Genomic DNA, 23,055 nt, shown 5'->3' with positions numbered 1-23,055 from the left:
TTCACGTATGTATTTTGGGGGACCAGTGTTCACTTAAATTGAAATATAGTTTAGCGAAAGAATATTGATTTACGTTCTTCTCCCAAAATGTTACTGATTTATTTTCTATGATTCGGTTTAGCTGCGGGTCGGAGCCCCCCTTTGTAAAATATAAAAAAAAATGTAATATATATAGAAACGCTTTTTATACCCTCAAAAGACTGTTACAAATTCACGCCTCCCGGCCCAGTTACATACAGTTTAACTTGGCAATTGGAAATTTCATACCCCCTTTTAAATTATTGGCTACGGCTCTAATTTGAACACAGGATATTAAACCTCTGATACCACCATAAGTAGTTTCAACAAATGCACTTTAAACTCTGAAATATTAATGGCGCACAATTAAGTACCTTTGATAATAAGATATTTAAATCTAAGTCGATATTACATGTAAAGTATTTGTGAATCGTTTACAGAAATATTGATGCTTTTAGATGCCTTCATTGATCCTTCAGGAGGTGAATCTTTTGACAAAAATCCATGGAACTACCATTTTGAGATTAATTGAAACTAATAAATATAACTTGAACAATATTTTAAAATTGGGATTAAAACTGATGCTCAGGTCAACAAATACGCTCCTCCGGCTGGTTTACAGATATATACATTTGGTCAGATAGTTCACAATGAGCGGTCATCTTTAATTTTATAGGTAACCTAAACTTCTACACATATCTGATATTTAACACTTGCAAGTATTTTTGCAAACTCATTTCACCTATACTTTTCATTATTCGAAGTTCGCTTAAACATAAATATTAAACATTGTATTCGTCGTGTAAACCTAGCCAATAAACGTAAACAAATGGAATACAGCACTGGAATGTTGAGACAATTATCAGTACGCAATTAAATGGGTTTTCTTATTCTAGTTGAAAAAATTACATCGATATAGTATTCGACCACGACTGACAACAGTTTGTTGATACTGATATTCGTTTACGTATGTTCGTCGAAAATCAACGACAAAATAGTATAGTAATTGTTTCTCCTTTGTGGTACATTCGAGTAAACTGACTTCTATAATGATAGACTAATCCATCGGTTAATATTGTGAAGATTGGGGCTGCTTTTACGCAGGTTAAAACCGGCCGATGCACGTTAGGGTTATAGCGTCAATTGTTTGTTCCCAATAACAAATAAATTTTATCGAACTCAATATACATTAAAATTCCTCTAATCAAATTAACTGCAGAAACTTCCCAGCATTGCATCATACTTAATGGGTCATCCATTTCAGTCTTAAATGTCCCAAATCGATTCCTAATATACTGTTAGAAATTCTTCCGAACCTTCTCCTCGTCTTGGTTTTATCCAAGAAAATACTGGAAGGGTTTCAGAGGAACTAAAAAATTGACACCGTATGCAGTATCATTTATTTGGAATGACATATTGAAAGTATTCTAACATACTAATACTAAGCTCTTGGCTAAACATTACCCATATAAGTTATTAAGTCAATTTCTAGGCGGGAACAACATCTATCACAATAGCGTCACGCTAATAACCGAATTGCGTAAGTCGTTTTTAGCAGTTTTGAGAAAAACGTAAAAAACGTCCTAATGATATTGTTATGCCATTGGGAGTCAATAATTTGCCATGGTTCAATTTTTTGATCGTAGCCGGATTTAAGTTGATTTGTTTGACGCAGTTAAGTGACGTCATAATGGCGCACTGTGACTTGGGCAGAAATGTGTTTATGACATGGGGACATACGCAATTTTGCAACTTTACTATATGCACCAGTCCTGAAAACTAAACATTCTAAAAACGAATGTAATTCTCAGTATCTACAATGTCTAATCCCCAAAATAGCTAATCAGTTTCAGTTGCATTATTTTTTATGCTTAAAAATATATATTTCTTCAATATAACACGTTCTGCACATCCACCGAAATAAGACTAAGATTTTATATAAAGAATAAAACAGCAATGCACCCAAAATAAAAGCCAACCAAGGTGTATTGGACTCGGACAGTGAATATCACAAGTGCACGCCTTCCTATTGTGTCTTATAAATTCAAATTAATACGCGCTAAGCTAGAATCCGAGATGCGAAAACTCGAAAATACTTCGCAGAGGCTATTTTGCCTTTGTGACGTCACAATAGTCCTGCGGTAACTATGATAATTCATTATGACGAAACAATTGCACAAAGGTGCATGTCATACTAAATCTCCATTTTTATGGGTTTTGGAATTCTTAAAATAAAATCTGAGTTAACAGACAGGTGCACAGCATCACATAAATACCCTTTTTTCGCCAAAAATGACTTACGCAATTCGGTTATTAGCGTGACGATAGGTGATATATTGACCCGAAATAGTTGCTAACGTATTAAAGTTACCGTTATTAGGAACCTCTTCTTACAAGGTTAATATTCTACCCGACCTTTAGTGCATTTTATTGATAATAGCAATGATAGTCATTGCACAGGTATTTTCGGATGTAAATACTTATGTGGGTATTCATTTTTTTTCAACTTTCACGCCAGGTCGTATATCCATTTCAAATTGACGGTTTTACAACTACGTCATTATACTTTGAATCATGCTGATATACATCTAAGACCCACATCCAAGCCTTATTGACAATTTCAACCCTATTGATTGTACAGAAGCATACAATAAATTACCTAAGGGTCCTCAAGGATACGTCAATATCAACAATGTATCATGTTTACCTTATCTGAGAACAAACATTAAGTGAGCAAACCCTATGTAAAACAGATAGCACACCAGACACCGATATCAGTGCTATTCCATATGAAGTGAAAGACTTCTGTTCACGCCCTCTTTCCTTAACTTACTGAGTATTTATAAGCTTTCTTTGAATTTATCTCCCAATTGGGCTGCTATTTGGACAGTCTGTTTCATCAAAATACTTTTCCTAAAACTGAGACAAAGAATTTCCTGATTACAACGGCTAAGGTAATAATAGGCAAGTAACAAATCTCACAGGTAACAAATGATCAACCTAAACTCGTGCAAACCAATAGACAAGGCCAGGCGATTCCTCAGGAATGAATATTTTACTTTATCGTTATACAGTATTAAAACCCTCCCCAGAAGGTCGTTCTGGTGCCATTTTACTTGGGTTATTTTTCTGTTAACCATTAGACCCTAAAGCTTCACTCATGGGTTTTTATTAGCGTGTGATAGAGTTCTATTCAGCAATATATGTAAAACGCACTCATCTAAAAAAAAAAAATTATTTCGCCAAAATTCCAAAATTTCTATTGAACTTGCGAGATTTGGCCTATTATAGGATTAATAATTATTCCTAATTAATTAATTTTTATTTCAACGTTTTTGCCACAAGTAATCAATTCTACTTTCGTCATTATCAAAATATATAATGTAGGTATCAGTATGTCGGATGCACGTGGAAGGCAAGAAAATGTAGTTGTAGTAGTAGACTTGGACTGTTTAAGAACGAAGAGTTGGTTAGGAGATGCTCGGGCAACAATGTGGCAATGAGTACGAAATATGTAGATATTCAGCAGATACTAGGTATTGACAAAACTTCGAACAAATCGTGCATTCCGTAGTGTCGGTTATAGGCGAGTGAAGTCTGTTTATACACTGTTTACTGACCAAGTTTAACAGATAGGCGCAGCTACAGGTGCCTAAGGTGTCCATCTATTAATGGTTCACTTCCCGAACCAAGTATTAAGTACAGCATACATCATCATTGCCATTGAGAGCACGAGACAAAACGTGTTTGACTATTAACATCTATACATATATATACTAATAAAAAACACTATAACACTACTAAAATACCACTAAAACACTATTAAAAACACTAAATTTTTGATTTCCTGAATATGCCTTATCGCCCTCAACATATAATAATAAACTTCAATCTTATCCTAGTAATATGGTGTTTACTTATCTTGTAGGTCCATTCTTCAGATTCATCGTTCAGGCATTCGCAATTCTATAGAACGTGTATCTTCTGGTATTAACCCCTGAAATGAAAACACGGCGTACTATATTATATTACTCTTCCCAACATATCACAAGAAACCAAGGATATTTTACACTACTTATAGTGAAAAATAATACGTATAAAACACATACATGTCAAAGGAAGTTCAAGTTTTCACCTTCTTTAGAATGTTTGCAATACAATGTTTTTTCAAATTCCTGCTCCTGAAATGAAAAACAAGTACGGCTATAAAACATTGTATTGTATTGTTCAGTGAAATTTTAGGCAAGGATTTTTTAGAATCAAGTATATATATAATTTTACGCATAGAATGAGTGTGAGGTATAAAATAAATATAAAATAACTAACTTTACATGTCATTGGCGAAGACGACACAAACGTCTGGAGCAAACGTGAACGCGACCGAAATGACCGTGTGCCTGCAAGGTTAAAATCAAAAGAGATTGAACACGTGTAACGACGGAATTATGGGTGATTGTGGTCGGAGTCGATGTGCATGACTAATATAGTTGGAACGCCATGATTAAAACATTTCATAATTTGAATTGAATAAATTGAATCTTTCTGAGCAAACCAATACCTAACCTAGTAACTAGAGAACGTATGAGATGGCTTGTCTGCCGCAGAACCAATGTTCAAAATCACATCCACTATTCATCGATTTTGTAGATTTATATCGGTGACCCGTCAAACCGCGCATATTACAGCAAAAACATACTGACATTTTAGTGTTGAAAATTGTCATATTGTCCACTTCAATTTAATCCATCAGAAAATGAACCATTACAAATAGGTGTGCACCCTTGGCAACAATGGTATTACAACTTTTATGACTATATATTAAAACTATATATTCAATTCGTTATTTTAGAGCAGTGGTTCCCAACCACCGTGCTAATGTGCCGCGAAATAATTTTGGTGTGCCGCGAAGAGATTTCATTTTTGAATTTATTTCAAGTGATTCCAAGTCCCAATACCATGAATTATTCCCACTAGGCATAACAGTCCTACTGACATTCACCATTATTATTCTAAACCTGTTACTAAATGCAGTGTATGTTATATTTACATGAATAAAATTCCAAGTATCTAATCTTATTTATTTATTATTTAATAAAAAAACTGGCTTAATGTGGGAAAAATCAAATCAAACACACAGTGAACTCACAACAATCATTACACAATTCAAAAAAGTCTTGAAAAATGTTTTGTTTTAGGGGAGAAAATAATATTTTGTATTTGTGGCATCGATTCATTATTTCATGTAACACATCTCTAAGGAGACATCTTGAAATATACAAACTGCACAAAAATTAACAACTGGCATATTTTTTGTGCATACTGCTCGTTTGTATGAAACAAATGAGCAAAAATTGGATATTATCAAAGAATAGTATGTGTCACTGCGTCAAAACCTCAAAATAATTTTTTGATTGCGCTATAGATGCGATTATCACATTCGTCCCGGGTATGAAAATATGATTACATTCATATTAATTAGGAAAGTTTTATTTATAACTCTAAACAGGAGTTCTTTCGCACATCTGTCTGTTGCAAATTTTGTAGAGTTGCCAAAAGTGAGGTAGCGAGCCTGGAAACCGAATTTCCGGAATACAAAAGAACCATGCACTAACTTATCATCACCATTCCCAAGGCATCATCCAAAACGCTGCTCGTATATTTTCTATACTCTAGGAGGAGTCACTTTGCATTATTTATTTTCATGTTTTTAAATCGAGATGTGAAATTTATTTAGAACTATTTTATCCGAAAATGACCAAAACCGATCGCTTGTTACAGTTGAAGCCTGTCAATATTTTTATGCAAAACAATTTAATGCGCAATTATCATCATCTTGATCAAAGATACATCACATTTTCATACTAAGCCAGAAATAATATATACATAGGTCACATTTGCTGGCATAACAATTGAAGGTATAGGGTAGGGCTACCCAACTGTCGGATCGCAATTCGAACCGCAAATTTAAAATTTTCCACTGATCCACAGACGAGATGAATGTGAGTGACATCATAGATGTGTCTCGAAGTATCGACCTACTTGTTTACTTCCGTGACGTTATCTAATCACCAAGATGTCAACGGTGGCATTATGATTTAAATTTTAACTGCCGTTCAGTTTCTTTTCAGTTAGATTTTCACACACGATGGCAAATATCAGCCTGTTTTGAGTTATTTTTGTAACTATCTTCTGTGTTTTCAGTTTTTATTCATAAATCAAATCGCCTTCTCAGCAAATAATGGTACGATATATTTTAAATTTTCAGTACTAGAAAACGATTGAAATCTCAAAAAATTCGTTTTGAATTTTCTCTGAGTCCTGTGCGGCCGGATAATTCATTGCAAACTTTGATAACTTATTTCACTAAATGGAACACTTTATTAAAATATCGAAATACTTTATTCAGTCAAGCCTGTCTGTATTTGTAACGATTGGTCGTCTATGTTGGGAAAGTTTGCTCAGTTAGATAACCTAGCCTATAGCCGTACCAGTAACAAAGATCGATTTCGTGTCCATATATTTGATCATTGGTCTCTTGTATTTGATTTTATAATACGTTTTTAGTTTGAGTTGGTTGATGAAATATCTCTTATAAAAGTACATTACTTGGTGATTTTGAAGTTTTTTTAAACGGATGTTTTGTGTAGCCCAGGTATTGGGTACCTTAAAATCATATTTGATTTTATTTCGTCATGGAAATAAACAGAAAAATATTTTGACATATATATCGTTTTATCACTAACGTAATATATTGACTAGTGTAGTAGTGTCATGACTATATGAGACAGTCAGTAGACAGGATTGATGTTGGTACGGTAGTTGCATGGTGTTCTTGATAATCTAGTCTAAATTGTTATTTAGCTTCAGTCAGTTGTTCGATTTCGACAAAATTAAATAAATGACTATGAACTTCTATAAATTGACTTTATCCTTTTGTTCGGGAGTATCCGCTTACGATCTCTTAATTAATAGGCTTCATAGACAACTAAACATCCTCTGAGGAATCTATTATCCTGCCTAGGTTAGCTTACTTGCTTACCGATGTTTTTGCCTAACAAGCAATATACTATGCCGCATTATGTTTTTGTAAACAGTAACACACAAATTGCTTCCTGAAATCGGGGAATTCAGTATAAATGAACTAATGTTGCGATATTACACTCATGTCCCTCGCATTTACCGAAATTTGGTAATCGATCAATCTGCAGTGTTGCGGGGGGCGTTTTGTAAATACGAGATTGAAAAAAAAAGATGACCAATTCGAAATGATTTTTCAACTTGATATGGGAGGAAAAGTACTTGTTCTTGGAAAACAATAGTAAGCTCTTATGTTTGATACGTCTGCAGGATTTTTGTCAGTGATAAAATAATGTAGTATAAAGCGGCAACTTAAAAGCTTGAGAGCAACGAACAGTTCCCAAATATGAATGAGTTTTAATTGGGAATGTTATCGTTCTGGAGTACTTACATTTTTAAAACCGCGTTGGTAGATGTTATCTTTGAATAAAACAGTTTGCTTCACCAGGAAGATATTGCATTTTATAGATTCTTTCAAATACTTCTAATATATATATATTATATGATTTTGAAAAAACTTGTCAGTTTTAATTGTTCAGCCAATAAATAACTGTAGAAAACTAAAAATGGTTTTTAACCCGGGCAGTGCAATCAATAGAATGTATATATATATTTATACTTCTAGTGAGGTTGCAAGTTGGCAATGATGGACTTCTTCCGCAAGCAATAAGTGGGTTTATACACATTGGTCACTTATTACATTGGTTTATTATAAGATGCGAATTCTAATATAGAATACCGAAACAGAAATCACTGATTTCGTGAGCGTATTTCGTTAAATACTGTAAATTTATATAAGGCCAAAATGTCGACTCGATAAAAGAAATGATTTTATATATGTGTTTAGAAGTGTGATTTTGAGCTTAGTAGTAATTTTACTATGGGTATTCCAAGCTATGGTCGTAGTAGCACATCTATGATGGACCATCATCTATATGTATGTTGATGCGCTTGGATGATCTTCGATTATTTAAGCGGTCATATAGGATGAAGATGAGTAAAAAAATTATCCAATGGTGAACTTTCATAAGTAAGTCAGATTGAGGTTTCAGTGACCGGCAAAAATGATTCATCTTATATATATATAAGTTTCTTTGATTGAATAATTGAAATTTCAAGTTTTAACAAAAGCGATTTATCAACTACAGTATATATCGGGGGTGGCCAACCTGCTTTCGTCCGCGATCGACTAAAATCTTCAAAATAGTTCGCGATCGACTGTTGGTAATGAGGTCATATACAAAAACGAATGGGTACTGATTATGCATAAATTATTGCAAACACGCATACAAAAAAATACAGCACTGCCAATAAACTCAGCTCTGTGGGCACATTCTCAATTAAAACGCTACAAAAATTTGTATTATTTATGTTCCATTTAATTTGTTAATTTGATTATGTAATAGTAGCCGGAGTAAATGTTTCATCATTCATTTATTCAAATCATACAATTCAGACTTACCACATGCCTATTTTTAGCCCCGAGTGTCGTAAATTTTTCAAAAAACCTCGCCAAGTATTAGCGAACTATACAAATAGAAAAAAATAAATTTTCGAAAACCATCAATGAAACACTACTGCTCGATTCAGCATCTAATTTACAATAATTTAACTCACTGCACATTTGTCAACTGAAACACACATTATTCGGCAAGTTCAATTTAAACTTGGTAGCGGCGAAACTTGCATTTTTACGTAATAACATGTAAATGGGGCTTGTCCAGACTCAAATACTGTATGTCTATTTTTGCACATGTACAGTACTGTATTCGTTCTGTTTTAAAACACACAACAGGCGCTGCATGAAACTGCTTCAGGAAATTTTGGGGGTATGTTGTTAAATTTACCAACAATAGACGCGATCGACCACTCGAAACGTGAAGATCGACCGGTCGATCGCGATCGACGTGTTGGCCACCCCTGGTATATATAATATATATTCAGATAAATTTCAGTTTATTTCTTTGTATCGCAAAATGTTTCATCATAGCCGCGACTATTTATATCCTACAATGTTAGTTTCATTACCTGAACAATCTGACGACTGATAAAGCAACTTTGTTAGCAACTAGTTTTGATCAGGCTCATAAAATAACGTCAATTTCATCTTAGTTTTCTAGACTAATTGATTTGGTGTTTTTGTCGTGTGAAATCGTCATTAAAATTTTATAAAATACGAATCGTTTTGTTACTATTATTACTTATCGATTTTAATCGGTAAGTATGTTGATAGGTATTTGTCTGTCTGTCTGTCTGTTAGATGCACGCCATATCTCACGAAAGCGAGATTGGATCTGCTGCAGATTTTGCATGTGCATTCATCATATCTCGTACCAGAACCCTATTGATTTTGGGCGTATTATGTCGTATAATTAGCGAGTTATCAATTAATTAGTGATGGGACACATGGTGTCACTATGGAGTAAGAGCGCTGTTTTGGGGGATCCCCTAACTTTCAATCGATAAGTCTTCGGTCTCTGACCGATATTCTTGTTATGTTGTTGTAAGTATTCTTCTACGTTTTGTTGTTGTAAAAAAACTGCTAGACCAATTACTTTGGAATTTTCAGTAAAGATGTTGTCGCTAGAGGGTTATTACCTGTATTTATTTCCAAAACTTTTGTGGTCTCTATGGGATTCGTTTTTTACTCTGATGTTTTGATTGACTTCGTCAAAATTAAAATTCGTGCGCCGTGTGGTGGTTGTGCAATCGCATTTCAGCGATCTATCAGTCGGACTACCGGTACTGTACAAGATTTGATACTACTTCGTTTTGGTCAGGGTATTCACATATTTGAGCATTTTTCTCTCGTTTTATATTTCAATTTAAACAAATCCATCGCTTGAAATAATCACTAAATCAATTGGAACCGAGCAAACAAATACCAAACTGCAAAGTCGTGTACACCCAACTGGAATTCTGCAGTATTTATCTTGTCAGGCTCGATAAAGCTGAACAAACTTGCTCCAGTTACAGGTATCTCCTGAATAAACTACAACTAAACAATGAATATATCGTCACGCTAATAACCGAATTGCGTAAATCATTTTTAGCAGTTTTGAGAAAAACGTAAAAAACTTCTTATTGATATTGTTATACCATTGAAAGTCAATAATTTGCCATGTTCAATTTTTTGATCGTAGCCGAATTTAAGTTAATTTGTATGACGTAGTTAAGTGACGTCATAATGGCGCACTGTGACTTAGGCAGAAATGTGTCTATGACTTGGGGACATATGCAATTTTGCAACTTTACTATATGCACCAGTCATGAAAACTAAACATTCCAAAAACGAATGTAATTCTCAGTATCTACAATGTCTAATCTCTAAACAAGCTAATCAGTTTCAATTACATTATTTTTTATGTTTGAAAATATATATTTCATCAATATAACACGTTCTGTACACCCACCGAAATAAGACTAAGATTAAATATATAGAATAAAACAGCAATGCACCCAATATAAAAGCCAACCAAGGTGAATTGGACTCGGATAGTGAATATCACAAGTGCACGTCTTCCTATTCTGTAGTATAAATTCAAATTAATACGCGCTAAGCTCGAATCCGAGATGCAAAAACTCGGAAATACTTCGACGAGGTTATTTTGACTTTGTGACGTCACAATAGTCCTGCGGTAACAATGATAATTCATTATGACGAAACAAGTGCACAAATGTGAAGGGCATACTAAATCTCCATTTTTATGGGTTTCGGAATTCTTAAAACAAAATCTGAGTTAACAGACAGGTGCGAAGCATTCCATAAATACCTATTTTATAAAAAACTCAAAATCGCCAAAAATAACTTACGCAATTCGGTTATTAGCGTGACGATATATTAACGACATTATAGAATAGTCCGGCAGATAAGGGGCCTTTTGGGGCCCAACCTTGTTTTCAGACATAAAGTTTTTTTTATTTGTGATTATTCATCTTGGGGTTATTGTCCATCATTTCTACATGGGTGTGGAGTTTGCAGCCTTGAGCAATTTTTTTACGGCTCGATATTTGTATTAGTGTTTTTCATCAAATCTGTGCACCATAATGGCGCACAACCTGAAACATAACCTGTTACAATACTATGTTCAGGTTGTGCGCCATCTTGGTGCACAAACAACGGAAGCAGCAAATTGACTAGAAAATAAAAATCAATAACTTTTAGGTATTTTTTGAACCCAGCTTTGGGTCGCGACCCATATATATTTGTCAATACTGTTGTAACATACGCGTAAAATAAAGAGTACTATTCCCAAATACCTGCTCTTGTTGCAATTAACAATACAAGCCTGCTAATGCAGCCGGCAGTGGTTCAAGTGGATATACACCCGGTGGAGAACAGTCAATTATTTGCTAGCAAGAATTGTTATGCAGCGGGATGATCACGACGATGCAGTGAAAGATAATGCTATCACGAGAACAAGAATGAGAAAATTGCTACATTTTATAGTATATCCATGGGAAAAATTCAGCTACAACAAAAAATTCACGAAAACGGGTTTTAGATTTTATGATTTTCTCATTATTCTCGACAATGAATGATATATATGCGGGTGGTAAAATGCCGAGTTATTCCAACAACATGATCATGTTTTGCAACTTACAACCAATATTTTATATGTAGTTTTGCTTGACAGAGCCCCAAGGCCAAGAGATCTGAATACAAATATCAAAAATGTGAGGTCAAAAAAGTTACACTACAACATAGCCAAATGTGCTGTATTTACGATAGATAACAGGTTTACCAAAAAGCATTACATGAAAAATGGTAAAATAAAGATCGATTTAGCAATATCTACTTAGCATTTGGTGAAATGCATCTGTTGATGATTTTATCTGTTTGTTTCGGAAGTTTAATGGCAGAATTAATTGTGGTTGTTGGGAATGTTTCAAAAAAAAGGTTGAATGGAAAAAAGGTTTGACAAAATGTCAAGGTTTGAGAGTAGTAAAGAAGTGGAAAAAATACTCCCATGTGTTCTTCATTTGGTAACCACGCCACAGAACTTCTCCGATAAATATACGCAGCAATTGCGCGAGGCAGAAATGCCAAGATGGAATTTCATCGTATTGCAAACCAATATTAGCGATTCTCAGATATATTCGCGCATTCCCATCTGAACAGCGTGGAAAAGATTATACCTATCTACACACTTGAAAAACTATGTCAGATGAGCGTCATATTATTGAATATCAGTAAAGGAATAGTGCAATGGGAAAAGACTTATATATAAGGCGTAACTTTCAGTAATATGCATCAAATAATCTTATTGCGGAATATATATTCAAAAACAATTCGTCGCGCCAACCGCAATCCGAAACTTTTTGTCTCTGGCTGAGCTTAGATACCAATTGGCAATCATGTAAACTGGTAAGAGGCACGCGGTGGAGCAGATAATATGAGTATCCATCCCCCAGCTGTCATTTGAGTAGGTACTGCTGTTTTTATTGCAGATGATACTGATTTTTTTGTATTAAAGATTTACTGGCATCACCGATTTAAGTATGTCAAGTAATGGATATAAATAAACCATTTGAAAACCAACACGCAGTATTACAAAACTTACTTTCTACGGTTTGAATGAATAAAAAGGCTGAAACTAGTATTCTTTAAAACAACATACAAATTCTATGGAATGAAATCATACACAAAAGCTCGTCAAAAACCTATAGCTCAATAAACGAGTGGAATTTGATGCATGTTCGCAAAAATGTGCGCGTTACTACGTACAACCGAAGCACGAAGGAAAATGTATGTGATGTACTAGTGATCAAAATGTTTGACTGAACTATGTTGGCATAACAGGTGCACATCTCGGTTTCGCATACGCATTTCTTCTATCTCCACAAGGATATATTAATTTGGCCAAAGTCAATGCTGCACCTGAAAGGTTCCGGTTATTCCAAAAGAAAACACGTTACACATCGTTAGATACCAGTGGATGGTTTTGCATGGCCTTGTTCGGAGTGAAAGACGAGGTCGAATATTCCAATCCATTTCAACTAATAAAATATTTCCTAAGTCCCTAAGCTTTAAGAAGGAAAACGAAATGCCCGCAGTAACACAAATGTAGTTTGACGAGCGCAAAAGAAAGCCGCTAGATGCTGTCGATGGATCTTGGCTTATATTAGTGAAATAAACTACCATTAATCTATATGAATTTCTGACATTGTAAGGAGATGCAATGTTACTATGTATTCAAAACTAACCCATGTGGTTATGAAATAATTGTTTTTAACGAAAAGGTGCTCCCTAAGTATTCGTACCAAGATGGCGCACAACCTGAACATTGCATGTGTACCAGGTTAGGATTCAGGTTGTGCGTCATCTTGATACGTATACTTGAAATCCATTTAAAAAAAATTGCTCAACATTATATACTCCACACCCACCTGGGTATCATTATTTATGTCATCGACATTATATCTAAACAATAAAAAAATCTTTATGTCCCAAAACAATGTTAAGGCCCGATTCTGCCGGACTAGAACGACAGATGTTTTATTCTTACACATAAATTAGATATATATATAGCAATTAGCAAACATGTGGATATTTAGGGAGTAAAAATCGAAGGGCTACCGATGACAACATTTCTTTCCGATTCTTCACGAAGCTCACTTGACTGCAGAATATGACCTTTGTGTCATCAACATTAAACGGGTATTTACATTCCTTATTTCAGTAGATACGATGATATCTTAGTTTAACGGCTAGGTAACAAAGGCTGCTTGTTGCCTGCCTATTGACCGCATTTTATTCGTTTTACGATAGCCAATATTAATACTACAATCCGGTTAAGAGAATTTAATGGAGGTTGTGCAGTAAACTAGAAAAAGGACGATTTTATATGATTCGTACTGTCGAGTGTCTAATAAATTCACAGCAAAGTATTTGTGTTTTTTCATTTTGTATATGATATCCTTTATCCCGGTGACAGTGTCGATTAATCGAGTTAGAAGAATATCCATAACATCCAGTGCAAGATTAAAATTTTGAAAATCATAACGCCAATATATTCGTTTTATTTATTTTATGCTCCAAATGCCTAGATTTTCATGAGAGAGTGATTTTATGATCAATATCGTGTGATTATGGTGCAATGACAGACCAGGTGCTACTGCGCGAATGACTAAGTCAAAATATTATTTAGAATTTGTATACTTTGGATTCTAACTGAATATTATGGTACTAGTATTCGAGTTACCAGTTGTGCGAGAGACTGTACATGTAGCTATTTCTGCGGAATCATGTTTGTAATATCAAACCAATAAATGTCTCAAAATGGAGTTTGCACGCGAGCTAGGTATTGCGTTTAACAGGTACACACAAACGTTTTGTTTATATTATAAATCACGGTTTTAGAAATATGCTCAAATAGAGTTTCATATTTTAGCAGAGTTATCTTTATACTTTTTCCAAATAAAGTCTGCTGACAAGCGTGCTACTGTATCTTTGTTGAGAAATAAATATATCGACGCTTGCCTTCGATTGTTGGGGTGTTTAAATCTTATTGTTGTCGTGATAAACGCTTCATATCAATGTATTAAGTTGTTTATACAAAAGGTGTGCATGTAGCACAATTATTGTTATTTACTTCTGTTTTGATATACACATAAGATACTAACGCATAGAGTGATATGAATAATGAATTATTGCACAGTAATATGCACAGTGGCGTTGTTGGAAGTCATACAAGGTCAAATGAGTCCAAGTGAGAGTTATACACATTCTGCAACGTTGAAATGTGGAAACATTTTATTATATTGGAAATTCGATAACATCCATAGTACAATTGAAGTTAGTATATTTACACAGAGAAAATAGAGCAATTTACAAACATATCAAAAATAATGTCCACAGCCGGCAGCACAAGCCACTTTGATCGAAATCCGATATATAATGCAAATCAATTATTATCACAGTAGCAATTCTAGTCATATTGTTTTAAAATAGTCTCCATCCATTAGAATCGATAATTTCATCCATAGCAATTAGCATCAGCTGAGTACTGATACGAGGGGTGAAAACGTTCCCATAGAATAGAGCATAAAAAGTGTTTCCGTGATTAAAACAGAAAAACCACCCACCGTAAAAATAGCTTAGCAAAACAATTCGTAGGTCCACTTTGTGGGAGAAGTAATATATATATATATATGATCAACTGTTGTTGTGTCAGACTACATTGAATCACATGTAGTTTTCCAATTTATGAATACTCTCTCAGGTTATTGGAAAAACAACGGGTTGGATTGGAATAGGGTTTTCACCAAATGGAGCCAAGACATCCTCCGACATTTTCGTGGGATGGGTGAAAAATGGAATCCCTACAGTAACGGTAAGAAATACATAAATCACTATGTAACTATACAATTATTAAGAGGTATTATACATATAAAAAATGTTGTATGTCGCAATTCAGTAAATATCTACATAGTTTTATGAAATACTCACATGTTCACATTGTGCTACTTTCATAGCATGTCAGTAATAAAAAAAGGTTTGATATCAGATGAATTTTAAATGTTTACCGACATGCACCAGTCCTTGTTAAAAGTAACATTGTTTGCTTTATAACGGACCATATTTTATCCATTTTAGTTGAACCAGACCTGCTCTTATATGATGTTTGCTTGTCTTGTTTTGCCTGTTATCAGAATTTGGAAAGTAGATATATTTAGTTCTATTGCCCATGGTATTATAGTGCCAACATAAATGAAATTTGACCTGATTATATCTTTCAAGATTTTTCCTTTCCTTTTATTAAGTTTATCGAAGTTTCGTATCATTTTTGAAACCCCTACTTTGCAGGATAGACACGGAGCTTCATCAAACACTTACCCACCTCTTGATCCTGAACAAAATATCGAAGTACTCGGAGGTGTCGAATCAAATGGATGGACAATGTTTAAATTTTCACGCCAGATCGCTGCTTGCGAGAGCGGTTACGATAGAGAAATTAAGGTAAAAATGTTAATTTATATTGTTTCATAATTTGTATTACATGTTCTGTAATTATATTGGTTTCATTTGTCAATGCAGACGGATACTGAAAGATTTATTTGGGCGTTTGGAGACTCTGATCCAACCGGTGATGATATCGCTGGAAACGATTACCACGGAACAAAGAGAGGTTTTGAAAATGCATTGATACATGCTTACAATCTTTAACTTCAGTCGTAGCAAAAAGAAATCACACTTGCCGTTCATTTATAATTTAAATTTGTCAAGTTGGAAACTCTCTGTCGTAACAGATATACAGGGTGTTAAAAAAGTAACGCAAAATTTTAAGCAAAATAAAGCACAACCGGTGTATAGCAAAACGATATAATTTGCCGACGTTTCGAATTTCTATTCAGAAAAACTTCATCAGGGCATGATATGAAGAGTACACTATCGTATATATATAGAGTAGAAAAATAAAAAAGATAATAAAAATTAAACGGCGTGAAAAACTGAAAAAAAGGGACAATATGATAATAGATCCGAGTGAATAAGCGCAAGTTCAAACAATTACGCGACTATCTAAACAATGATTTATATACATGCGGGAACAATGTAGTTTCTTTATCGTTCATTGAATTTTTCTCTGTGTTGATATGATAAGATTCGAGAAATAATCTTTTTCTGTAGTGAATTTCATGTTCCAATATCCTGCTGTTATCCCAATCAATGTTGTGATCAGTAGAAAGGGCATGTTTCGAAAGGGCCGATTTTTCAAATTTCTTTTGTTTTACATGACGCTGATGTTCTTTTCTTCTAGTTTCTAGACTTCGTTTCGTTTCTCCAATGTAAATAGAGCAAATCATGCCCCGATGAAGTTTTTCTGAATAGAAATTCGAAACGTCGGCAAATTATATCGTTTTGCTATACACCGGTTGTGCTTTATTTATCTTTGACATGAATATACCTGGCGGTAATCATGCGCTAATCACGTCACAGATAGCGCATCCAATTAAACTCATAACATAGAAAGCTAATTTATCATACTTAACTTTCAACATACTCAGTTTTAAAATCTTTTTTTTAAATCCTGATTACCATGGTTATCATACGCGTTCGATTCACTTTGAAGTCTTCCAGTTGTGCATCAAAGAACAGATTGATTTGGTGAGAAATTACTACTTATAATGAGACATTCGTGAATTTGAAGCAAGCGGGTGTAGCTGACGATTGAGGCATATTCTCTCTTTCGCTCTCCTGCTTCATAATTCTAGGACCAGGGAAATGAAATACACCAATGAATAACATAATTCACAGTAAAAATCAGTTCAATGTGATTTATGAAATAAATAAAAGCTTTTAAAATTAAATTTTGCGTCACTTTTTTATGTCTAGTGCAATAGTTCTCAATCTTTTCTGCGGTGCATTCCATAGGCTCGAGGAACCTCTGTAAAATAGTTTGATTGTCTGTTATTTTGTTACTTAAATAAACTATAAATATATATATATATATATACTGGCAAAACAAAAGCATTGTTGAAATGTTGCATGTTCCACAATATTGCCGATCATAATGGGTACTTGATTATATTCAGTCAATATATATATATATATATAGTATTATAAATTTCGGATCTGTACACGAACTTGCGGAACTCCTGAACTGTATCGATACAGAGTGCCACAAAACCCCGGATGAAAACTAGTCTAGTATATATAACAGTTTTAATTTATTTCAATACTCCAATTAATATAAAGCGAACTATCTCCTCAGAGTATTAAGTGACTCGTGTTCATGCATGTCAGCAATTCATTCAAAAATTTAATGCTTTTTTTAAATTTAGGTGTACAGAGCATGTTTTTTCTGCAGTCTTCCGGCGCTACAGTTGACCTTCCAATTGGACCAGAGTACAAAACGTTTGATGTACTATCAACAGAATTTCCTATTCCAACAGAAGATACATATTACAATTGCAAACTGTATAAGCTTCCCGATTTTGATGGGAAACAACATATTGTTAAGGCAATGCGTTTTTATATAATTTGAATCAGATGTTTACATTGTTGAACACGATTAAAATGCCTGATAAAAATCACTACATTTAATAACTTTATTTGACACATAGCCCAGTGCAAAATTACCAATTTAAATTTATCTGTGATCTGTTTTAGTTTGAAAACAAAAGAAATACCTATTGTGTGGTTTTATCACAAACTGCGCAACATTGAAGTACAGTTCATGCACATTCGTTGGATCAAGAATATATTTTAATCATAATATCTACTGCACATGTTTATGCATCATGACTAATATTTGTTTCGATTCATTCCATAGTGGGAACCAATTATTCAGATTGAAAATGAACGTTTTGTACATCACATCGTTATGTTTGGATGTGGTGACATTCTAGAGGTAAGATATATGAAAATTTCAATTACTAATATATATTTTTTTTTTTATAAATCCCGTGGTAAAATATTCACATACACTTTCATAAGCTGGCGTATAAAATGGTGTATAACTCATCAAACAATAAAATGACAGTAATCTGATCAAATAAAATAGAAAAATAGTTTTGAACTTAAACATGCTTTTATTAAACATAGAATGAAGAAGAACTGGAACTAAACGCACGTTGTTACACATCGAACATGGCTTACTTCGACAGTTGCTCAACTATCATTCTTGAATGGGCAATTGGGGCATCGGTATCGTATCTGTATACATATGAAGCATAGTAAATTATTACGTCATAATTCGATAAATGTATAACAAATCAGCTCGTTTGGCTAATTGGACTCACTTTTTAAGTATGCAGTTTTATGTGAAATTTGATGATAAAAAAGTTTTTTATTACAAAAACATATTTTGTATAAATCTCAACATAAAAAACAGCCACAGCAAAAATGTATTGTCAATCATACCATGTTACAGGAAATGATATATCCGGAGGAAGCTGGCTTTTCTGTAGGTGGACCCGGGGATCCAGTATACATTCAATTGGAAACATATTACGATAATCCAAATTTGATTTCTGGTAAATACGCTTGACAAAACTATGCAATAGATGCGAACATAGACTATTTTGGTTGCTTTTTAGTTTAAGCATTAGCAATAGGTCTATCTTTCTTGTCATGATTCTTTTTACATTCACAGCATATGCTTAAGGTGGAAATTACAATCTATTGAACATTGACAAATAAATTTATTTCATTGTGTTTTTAGGAGCACGCGACAGTTCAGGAATTCGGTTTACTTACACGTCAACATTAAGACAAAATGACATTGGCATTATGTTAGTTGGATGTTACGCCTACGGTCTTGAACTTTTAATTCCCCCGGGCGCAGAAAGTTTCACCAGCATAGGACATTGTAACCCCGCGTGTTTAAAACAAGTAAGCCATTTTCATAAATCTATTGGCCTATTTCATTTTATATCGATAAAATACCCATAATCACAACACTTAAAAAATATCATCAAGTTTTTTTTTTTTTTTTCAATCCATTATTACGACTTGAAATGGCAAAAAAAAAAGACTTGAAAGAGCAAGAGCAAAAATGCAAAAGCCATGTGCAAATCAAATCATTTATGTTATGCCATTTACCCTATTTGACCTACTGTGTGCTCCGGCTACCAGATATCATACGGCAATACCAGTAGTAAAGCGTTAATAATTGTCGTAAAGCTTTGTACGCGATAACAGTAATACACCAGATTTATGCGGGGGTTATGCACTAAACACTTAGGGCTGTCCCCGGATTTGAGATTGTGCATTTATTACAAGTGATACAAACGGTAAAATGTTACAAATAGTATACACATGGTGAAAGAAATAAAGTGTTTTATTACCATAAATCGAATCGATTTGAATTACTTTTGTGAACTATTGATATATATTTATTTTGCAGGGATTCGCAGCTTCTGGAGTCGACAATGTTACGGCCTTTAGTGTTATACTGCATTCACATCTTGCGGGCAGAAAATTAAAATTAAGACACCACAGGTATTTATTCTATACCTATTACAGACATACCGCATATTCACATCCGCCAATTTACGAACCTCACTAATCACAATATACCAATTGCAATAGAACAATTTGCAAATAATAATCAAAACTATTTATGTTCGTTGCTATTTCATTTCGCTTTTTGCTATGGGTATTTATTATGCAATAATTGATGTGTTATAATTTCTCAAATTACAAAAAATAATCTGTGTTTTTGAGGCAATAACACACTTTTTCTGCAGAAATGGAGTTGAACTTCCGTATCTAGCCAATGATGAAAATTACGATTTCAATTACTAAGAATCCAGATATCTCAATCCGGGAGTTATCATCAAAAATACAGATTATCTTCAAATGGAATGTGATTATAGCACGAAAGATCGAACAGTGATGACAGAGGTCGGTTAAGTTCTAATAACAATATACTATATATATGCTCCTTCAATAATTGTTACTATAACATGAGTTTATGAAATCTAAAACCTTGGTACTTACTCAGATAATCTAAGTAAATCAAATCTCATAGATTCAAATACTCACTAAAATGCAACAACCATCAATATCAAATAAAAAGTATTTAAAATTTATATTTTGTAGGGGGGACTGGGAACTCTTCAAGAAATGTGCGAATCTTTTGTTTTGTACTATCCTAAAATAAATTTGGTATTCTGCACCTCTACTGTGCCTCAAAATACGTCATGGTCATATTTAGGAATTGATTCAACAATGGTACAAAAGTAAGAATAATTTCTATTTCACGGCATATTTTGTATTTCGATATTCATCATATTTGTCATAACAAACTATGTTTTAAAGAATTGACAACACTTCGGGATTTCACCTCTCGGATTACAAAATGACTGAACCTGCTGATATAGATGGAAAGACCGTTTTGGAATACATGAGTGAGGTAAAATCAATGCTTGAAATAATACAAACATTGGAGAGTATCTGACTTTCAGACGTTGATTTTTAATGAGAACATTGCATTTTAGGTTTCGACTTCTATAATGTTTAGAATTTGATAGCGATTTCGAGGGGACTCGACTAACTTGTTAATTAAAATAATAAGCAGCTAGTTGTTAAATCTACAATAATAACCTTTTTCGATATGATTGAAGTAAACTACTGTGTTCGCTAGTATTTTAAAACAAAGAAGCAGTGGCAAAAAATAATCAATTTTCATGATAAGGCGTGCGTCTCCTAGCACCTGCCACGACCCACCATTGACTTCTTGTTTCGTTACCTGTGTAAAATTGAGTAATCATTTGTACGATGGCAAAAATTCCCTCTCGTTGATCTTTGAATAATAGTTCGGAATACTTCAATTTTATTTTTTATATTTTGAGACACTGGCCACTTTATCGAATTGCAATTGGCTTCGTTATTATCATCTTGAATATTTCTAAATATTTTATTATTGGAATAACAATTTTAATTTTTGTGATAAATTTGTTTTCTCCCTAATAAACATTTTTGACAAGATGATGTAGCCTTACTACCTCAAACAGCAAGAATCGGCGGTTTAATACACTCCAGATTACGATTCTGAATGGCAATTAAATATATGAATTATAGGCTAAAAATGTGACAGGTATAGGGAAGGTAACTTTACATTCTGAAATACAACTCGCTTTGAGGGCTTCTGGAGACCTCGCTCTCCCGCTTTCCATCCATTTCTAACGTATTACCATTTTACGGAGAAAATTTGCAGCACATCTTCGTCTATCAATTGATACTGGTGAAGTTCTATCTAGGAAGCTATGGATTTTGTGATCTTCTATTATAACAAGTCATAGGATACAAATGTTAAAAATTATAACCTTTATCTAACATTTCGGCATTGTGATAATAAGCTCAACTGGACACAGCAACGCATTGAAGAATTTGAAGATTTTTACAATTCTGCAGAACATCAACTATGGTGCCAAACAGGAAACGCCAGTCAAACAGTAAGTTTTTTATACTTGCTGTTTGACCTTAAAACTCAGATGAAGTAGAAATTGAATATTGGTATATTAACAATAGCCACTGATATGATTTTTGGCATCTGCATTTCAGACGATATCAACATACCTTTCAGTTAATATAACAACTCAGTACACACCTCCAGTGAAAGAATGTCCGGTTACAAGCACAACAATTGGACCAGTAATTACGACCAGCCATGGTTATGCCATAAAATCGCCTCAGCTTTTTCATATACTTGTATTATTTTTCTGTTTATTCTACTATTATTAGCGTTTGATCGTTGACGGTGTTCATCACATAATTAATTAATTTATTTTCAAATGCAATTCTAACATTAAAAATTCAACAATTAGTTGAAAAAGAGACTTAAAAACTCAGTTTCGAGTAGATGAGAACAAATAAGTTTTAACAATATAGGTTATATAACTCACATATATAACTGTGACCCTTCTTGCTTTGTTTTGCCTGATCATTGATTTAGATCGGAATTGCACATATTTATTTTAAAGAATTTCTATGCGAAGAATTAATTAGAACACATAACTTTTTATACTTTTTGATTGATATCAGTAATAACAATTGGAATTTTAACGGTTGTTTAGCGTCGCAAAGTATCTGATGCTCATTGGAAATGAGACATGCCTAATGCCCGTATACTTCTTTTTAAATTTTGACTTATATCACGTTGCACGGGAGCACTTTATGCACTTGTCTTCACATTGAATTAAAATATATTAAACACATATCTTTTCATTGTTTTCCAATTGTTGGGAAGTTCTGTTATCATCGAAAATATACGTGGTGAATTCTATCGCGCAATTAACCCAACTCTAGAATAATTGAAAATTAATTATAAAAAACGAAAATACAATAAAGTATGTAAAATTGCATTATTGAGTAGTAGGACGACTTGACTGTGCCCCAAACGAAGAATATAAGAATGGTTGAATTTTACTCTCAAAAAGATAGAAGCGTATAGGCCAATAAAAAAGGGTCCGTCTTTCGTCACAAATTAGTTTCTAGCTATACGAAATCAG

At 33.7% G+C, this 23,055-nt stretch overlaps 1 protein-coding gene and 1 long non-coding RNA gene across 3 annotated transcripts; one reads left to right on the top strand and one right to left on the bottom strand.

Moving 5' to 3' along the window:
* Positions 1-2,077: 2,077 nt before the first annotated feature.
* Positions 2,078-4,665, bottom strand: LOC144429841 (uncharacterized). Its single transcript, XR_013479099.1, has 3 exons — positions 4,345-4,665; positions 4,128-4,199; positions 2,078-4,015 (listed from the first exon to the last, which is right to left on the bottom strand). It is a non-coding gene; the product is annotated as an uncharacterized LOC144429841 (long non-coding RNA).
* Positions 4,666-17,894: 13,229 nt separating this feature from the next.
* LOC144429970 (dopamine beta-hydroxylase-like) lies at positions 17,895-22,836 on the top strand. Of its 2 annotated transcripts, none has more exons than XM_078118223.1 (8): positions 17,895-18,449; positions 19,263-19,432; positions 19,947-20,041; positions 20,290-20,446; positions 20,645-20,784; positions 20,864-20,957; positions 21,904-21,999; positions 22,109-22,836. In XM_078118223.1, exons 4-8 carry the CDS (start codon positions 20,402-20,404, stop codon positions 22,286-22,288), a joined length of 555 nt encoding a protein of 184 aa, XP_077974349.1. In that variant the 5' UTR covers positions 17,895-18,449; positions 19,263-19,432; positions 19,947-20,041; positions 20,290-20,401; the 3' UTR covers positions 22,289-22,836. The 2 variants fall into 2 exon arrangements, with proteins under 2 accessions (XP_077974349.1, XP_077974348.1); XM_078118222.1 differs by lacking the exon at positions 17,895-18,449 and adding an exon at positions 18,971-19,074.
* Positions 22,837-23,055: the final 219 nt, after the last annotated feature.

This window comes from Styela clava, chromosome 11, assembly GCF_964204865.1.
Source record: "Styela clava chromosome 11, kaStyClav1.hap1.2, whole genome shotgun sequence".
Taxonomy (NCBI): Eukaryota; Metazoa; Chordata; class Ascidiacea; order Stolidobranchia; family Styelidae; genus Styela; species Styela clava.
This window is presented reverse-complemented; position numbering and strand designations above follow the sequence as displayed.